General features: G+C 38.6%; 1 protein-coding gene across 1 annotated transcript in view; it reads right to left on the minus strand.

Annotated features, from left to right (window-relative positions):
• The window catches only part of ATP6V1E1 (ATPase, H+ transporting, lysosomal 31kDa, V1 subunit E1), a 28,094-nt gene that overhangs the window by 7,955 nt on the left and 13,590 nt on the right, over nucleotides 1-6,549 (minus strand). Inside the window, exon 4 of the mRNA XM_006891335.1 lies at nucleotides 5,152-5,218. Coding sequence (XP_006891397.1) covers nucleotides 5,152-5,218 — 67 coding nt within the window. The remainder of the gene's footprint in view (nucleotides 1-5,151; nucleotides 5,219-6,549) is intronic.

Here is a 6,549-nt window from a genome sequence, read left to right on the forward strand (position 1 = left end):
TAATCAGAACTGACTTTGACAAGCACTGTGGCAACTGGACAATTAAAACAGACATTCGGATGGCGGGGAAGAAGAACAAACTGGGGAGGAGGGTGGAGAGAATGGTGCGGCAATGAAGGAGTGAAAGCCCAGAATCCCTGTGAATGTTCATTGAAACTAATAAAATTTAATAATAATTAAAAAAAAAAAACTAGGATGGTATACGGTAACGAATGGTGGCCCTCCCTCTCCCCTATTCACTTACTTTGTAAGGAAAAGGGTTTCAGAGTTAAATCTGATTAGACAATTAACAGAACTACAACTGTACTCATGTTTTGGAACTTGGAATTTCTGAAAATGAAGGTTCTGAGGATCTGTATCATTCAAGATTATAATGAAGACTAATAAATTTCTACTTAAAAAAATCAAATGATTGTATTGTGCACAATAATGTTTCTAGCCACCACTGGTCAGTTTATTGTACTGTGGTGGCTGGTATATCCTCTAATGCTGGAAGGCTATACTACCGGTATTCCAGATACTAGCACAGTCACCCATGATGGAAAAATTTCAGTGAAGCTTCCAGACTGAGACAGACTAGGAAGGAGGCCTAGTCACCTAGTTCTGAATGAATGGGCCCTTGAAAACCACAGGAATAGCAGTGGATGGCCTGATACAGCGCCAGAAGAAGAGGCTCTCAGGCTGGAAGGCACTTAAAAGTATGACGAGTGAAGTGCCACCTCCTCAAGACAGAGTCTACACTGATGATGTGGATGGAGTAAACGTTCAGTCAATTAAAGATCTTCACGTGCTGATGCAGAATGATTTCCAATGAGAAAAAACATCCATTATGAATCAATGTAGAATGTGTGAAATAGGAACCTAAAAAAATTGAAACTGTCAAAAAGGAAATGGAACCAATAAAGATTGCTATCGTAGGCATTACAGCAAGCTGAAATAGACTAGTATTGGTCATTATAGTGTTAAAAAAAGTCCAGATATATACTAAAGTAGAAAGTGTCAGTGATAATATCCATAAAAACAACAGGAAGACCTGTTAGTTAATACAATTATTAAAACAGACAAACCAATCTCTAAAGCTAAAGATTTTTTAAAAATTGGTTTCTATCAACTCCTGCAGCCTGAAACTAATTAAACATGCAATCAAAATGCATTAATAATAGCTTGTGATGCAAAAGTTGTAAATGAAAGCCTAGAAGTAGGAAAATATGGTCTTGTTGACAGAAATGAGGCCAAAGATTTCATGACTTTTTGTCCATTTGATGCTTCTGTTTATTTGGCCTTTCTTTTCTATATATAAACCCCAATTTCTCTCCTGAGTCACACATGCAACTGGATGTGTTCAACTGGATTCATAAGGCAATCAAACACAAAGGTTTATCACCATTCTTTAACTCTTTTTTTCTCTTTTATTTCTTATCGTCATTCACCTAGTCAATTACCTACCCTAGATCTTGAAATAATCCTTTTTTGCCCACACTGGTCATTGTTAATTTGGTGTTCTCGACGGCATGACAAATAATTATTGTTTATATGTAGATCCTTCTAGCTTGCACAGCAATGTACACTACTCTAACAATTACACTATACCAAATAAGATCCTTTAAAACAATTACGCACAAACCCTGCAAATCTAATTTACCCACTGGAGCCCAGGATGTGATTGACTGGGGGGAAAATTTACACTAGGTACATTTTGTGAATTTTGTACTAGGCATGTTTCATGGAAGAACCTGAAGTTACACGACACACAGCAAATACAGTCTATGGTCTGAAGGGCAGCTGCAGTACGTGCACCATGGCAGTGGTGTTGAGGAGTGGTAGAACCATTTGATACTGACCAATCTGGAACAGCACAAGGCAAGTGTCACCCATGAGCAGTGCATCACTATAGGTTTTTAAGACCCATTCCTATGTCTAACTTTAAGAAATGGATGATTTCCTAGGTCAGAATTATACTGCTTTAGTCAGAGATCAGATAAGAGTACATGTGCCACCTCCTGATAAAACCTTTTCGTAGCCTAGACAGTGAAGTGGTACAAGAGAAGACTTTAAATCTGGAGCTCTTTTTGGATCCCCTGAAGTGTAGCTGGCACTCTTCTTCCTCTGACCCCTTCCTCTAGAGTCAGAGTGACCTACAAGACATCTGAGATTCCATTCTGTCCCAAGATAAAAGGAACTTTAAGGAGGACATCAACTTTCATTCCACTGAGCCCTTTAGTTGTGATGCAAACTGTATGTATCTGCTTCAGATTTTTCACTATACTTCTACCAGATCTGCTACTAAATCAGGGTGAGTAATTTTCAGGGAGACACTAGCAATAGCCACTTCACTCTCTACAGGCACATTAGAGTCTCCACTTTCCTCAAAAACCCAAAGATTCAAGACTGAATGCCAGCTTCTCTCTCAACAAGCATGGAACTACACTCAATCCAGATTGCAAACACTTCCAAATAACACGTTTTTTGAGAAAGCCATTTATCTTTCACATAGTATGTTGCTGTTGTGTCGTGATAAGTTGGAACAGACCCATAGGTGACCCTCCAGCAGGTTTTCAGAGGCAGTAAATCGCATGAGAGCAGAATGTCCTTCCATCCCCTACAGAGCAGCTGGTCGAACTCTATACCTTTGGGCTTGTAGTGAATTCTTACTTCTACGCTGCCAGAGCTCCCGTTCTAAGTAATATAAGTAAGGCTAGTCATTGGATTAGAGATAAGCAATTTTCAGTTTGGACCATAATTAGAACCATTGGAAAAAAAGTCAGTCACTGCTGTGGAGTTTGAATCGTCTCCTAGCTGGCCAGTGAGTTTTTGGAAATTTCATGGGAGAAGACTTTCTCCTGAGAAGTGGTTGGTGGATTTGAACTGCCAGGCTTTGTGTTGGAAGTACAGAAACTCCTTTACCAGAGCTCCCTTTTAAAAATATTAGGAATGATGAATTTAAAGATGTTCAAGTTACATGGACCAAATTAAGAGAGTTTCCCCTCCTGATGGTGTGCTTCAGCAGTGGTAATAACCAATTTGGAATTTGTTGTTACATTATAGTTTTGCCAGAGACAATTTTGAGTGTTCTAAGAAAAAGGTATGCTGGAAAAGTTTCATGTTGTAAATTCATGATCTTTCTCTTTGTCTTCCATGACAGCAAAGAGAGCGAGGTCATCTGCTAAGTCTTCACTGAAATAGTGATGGAACTAACTAGCATCAGCTCCAATAACTGTAATTGTGTGTGTCTGTGTGTGTTTCTGTGTGTGTGTGTGTGTGTTTCTGTGTGTGTGTGTGTGTGTGTGATCTTTCTTCCTCAAGAAGATTCTGAATCTTCTGAATCTTGAAGTGATTATACCAGGGTCCTAGAAGTTACACACTAGGCAGCAGCACGGCTGTGAAATCCAGATTTGGTGGCTGCAGCTTTGGGACTCCTCTTTAAGTCATTCCTAAATCCTTTTTCTTCCCATTCTCTTATTCCTACTACAATTTCATTATGAAAATAAAATCAGTGTTTATTTATTTAAAAGAATTTAAAACAGCTTATGAAAATATATCCAATAATAATTTATAAATATAAATTAGAACATGTGTTTTGTTATGGTGCTGAACTGTTTTCAGTGGAACTTCCAAACTAAGCTGGCTCCCTGAATCTGGAATTCTAGCTGCCTAAATAAACTTTGAGAAAATAAGCTTCTGTTCCTCAAAGTCACTTTCTTGTGATACTTCTATTATAATAGCACTAGGGAGCTCTGTAGGCCTAGTGTTAAGAAGCTGTGCTGCAGTCTCCAAGGTATGCAGTTTGAATCCACCAGAAGGATGGGTAATCTCTTCCCAGGTGACTGACTGCCTCTGAAAACCTGCTGGAGAGTCAGCTATGAGTTGGTTCCAACTCAAACGGCACACAACAACCACAAAATCAGAAACGTAAATAAATAAATAAATAAATAAATAAAAAGCAAGTGAATAAATGAATGACAGAAAATAAGAGTAAGAAATATAGTAAGTTAAAATTTATTAAGAACAATGAATAACAAGGAAGCAGAAGGCAGCTTTCTTTGGTTCTTGAATATAGTTAAAAATATTTCTAGAGTTTCTGTCCCTCTTACTTGGATGAATGCAATACTTCCCAACCAGTTTACCTGAGCTGAACTTCCTTCCTTTTAGTAGCCTACATACTCATACTGTGAGTCACACACACACACACATATACCCCACCCCCACACACACACAGCTAAAACAAAACAACTTCAACAACTACTCAAGAAAATAGGAGAACCTCTTTAGTTCTGCACTTACAGTCCTTATCCAAATTTCCTGTCCTAATTTCTTCTACTGCCACTCTAGCTTTATTAATCCCTATTGCCATCACATGGTGAGGTAGCATCTAATGTGGTGGGCTCCTAACCAAAAGGGCACTGGTATGACTCTCCCAGTTTCTCTCGAGGAGAAAGATGGGCAGTCTCTTCCCATAAAGACTGACATACTCAGAAACCCGATGTCGTTGTTGTTGTTATTAAGTGCTGTCGAGTTGTAAACTACTTATAGTGACCCAATGAAAAACTTTCATCATTTCTCTAAGGTCATAGAGTTTCCAGAGGCAAGCTATTATGGAAATGGATGCCACTTCTGCTTCCAAGCCTGTTTTAGTTAGGGAGTTCCATCAAACACTGTCCGCCATGGGTAACCATTATCACATTTGACACATCCGTGTCACAGTATTCAGCATCACAGCAACCACGAGTTACCTCTGTACAGCAAATGGACAGACCAGTGCTATACCAGTTAGAAGAACGTTTGACCAAAAACAATTAAAACCAGACCGGAGGGCCGCAGATTAAAATCATCTACCTTTGGCTTGGTAGCATAACTTTCTATCTAGTAGGCCTAAAGAGCTCTCTCTATGATTCACAGTAATTCTTTGAACAACAGATCTAACCCTTGCCCTATCCTATGCCATCCCCACAATCCAAGACACACTCGAGCCCACTGTTACAGTCACTGTATCAATCCATCATGTCGAGGATCTTCTTTTCTTCTCTGTCCATTTCTCTCAGAAACCACATAGTGGGCTGTTAGGAATCTGAATTTACTTGAAAACAGTGGGCTTGTTTTTTTAGGTTATTTTCATAGTACATTTATAACTAAGCTTAGGAGTAATTTACTCACTGTGATAAGGTCATCTCTTGCTCTGAGGACTTTCAGTCTTGCTTGATTCATCAAATTAGACATTTGACTGGAAAAAGTTAGAAAAATAATATTAGCATGGCATAAAAACACAATAAATATAGGGCAAATACACAGAAACTAACTTAACAATAGTGAGTTTTATATAGCAAATAATCTGGGAAATTAAGCTATATGGAGAATGTAGTGCCAAGACTGGAGGAAGATGCATTAACCACCTTTGATATGCAGATGACAACTTTTCTTGCTAAAAGAGGAGAGCACCTGAAGCACTTACTGACAAAGATCAAACAGCCATATAAAGAAAACAAAAGTCATCACAACTGGACAAATAAGCAACATTACGATAAACAGAAAAGAATGATGTTATCAAGGATTTCATTTTACTTCGATCCCCAATCAAGTCTATAGAAACAGCAGTCAAGAAATCCAATGATAGAGGGAGGTCTGGTGGCCTAGTGGCAAGAAGCTGCACTGCAATCCCGAAGGCACATGGTTCGAATCCACCAAGAGGAAGGGCAATCTCCTCCTGTGTTAGTTGGATCTTATTTAATGGTACACAACAAGAAAAAAAGTGAAAGAAAGAAATCCAATGATAGGAACAAAATATGCAAGACTGGTTAAAAAAACCTAACATATTTTATAAACTTTCATTCAACCATTTTTTTTTCCAAAGGCTGCTACAAGGGATTTCTTTATAAACTATTCAAAAGCAAAGAAGTTACTTTAAGAACAAAGAGAAGCCTTACCCAAATTACAGTATTTTCAATGCTTTATATGCATGTGAAAACTGACAACAAATAAGACTAAAGAATTGATGGCTTTGACATATGGTGTCAGTGAAGAGTACTGAATGTACCTGTTAGAAGAATGAACAAATCTGACTTGTAGTTAAGAATAACCAGTATGCTGCACAGAAGGAAGCCCAGACTCCTCTCACATTATTTTGGTCATGTTATCAGGAGGAACCTGGGGAGGGAAGGACATCATGCTTGGTGGAGGATCAGTAAAAAGGACAGACCACTAACAAGATGGACTGACACTGTGGTTGCAACAAGGGACTCACAAAAAGCAAAGACTATGAGGATGGTGAAGAAATGGGCAATATTTTATTCTGATGTACACAAGGTTCCCATTACAGAGAAAGGTTATCTGACAGAGTGTAGAAATTATCAAACAGTATCATTGATATCACATGCGAGCAAAATTCTGTTGAAGATTATCCAAAAATGACTGAAAGAGCATATCAACCGAGAACTGCCAAAAGTGCAGGCTGGGTTTAGAAGAGGCTGTGGCACTAGGGATATTATAGCTAATGTCAGATGGATCTTGGCAAAAAGAAGAAAGTGCCAGAGGAATGTCTATCTGTGTTTCATTGAC

Source organism: Elephantulus edwardii, unplaced genomic scaffold, assembly GCF_000299155.1.
Source record: "Elephantulus edwardii isolate Elephantulus edwardi_28Jun2011 unplaced genomic scaffold, EleEdw1.0 scaffold00096, whole genome shotgun sequence".
In the NCBI taxonomy this organism is placed as follows: Eukaryota; Metazoa; Chordata; class Mammalia; order Macroscelidea; family Macroscelididae; genus Elephantulus; species Elephantulus edwardii.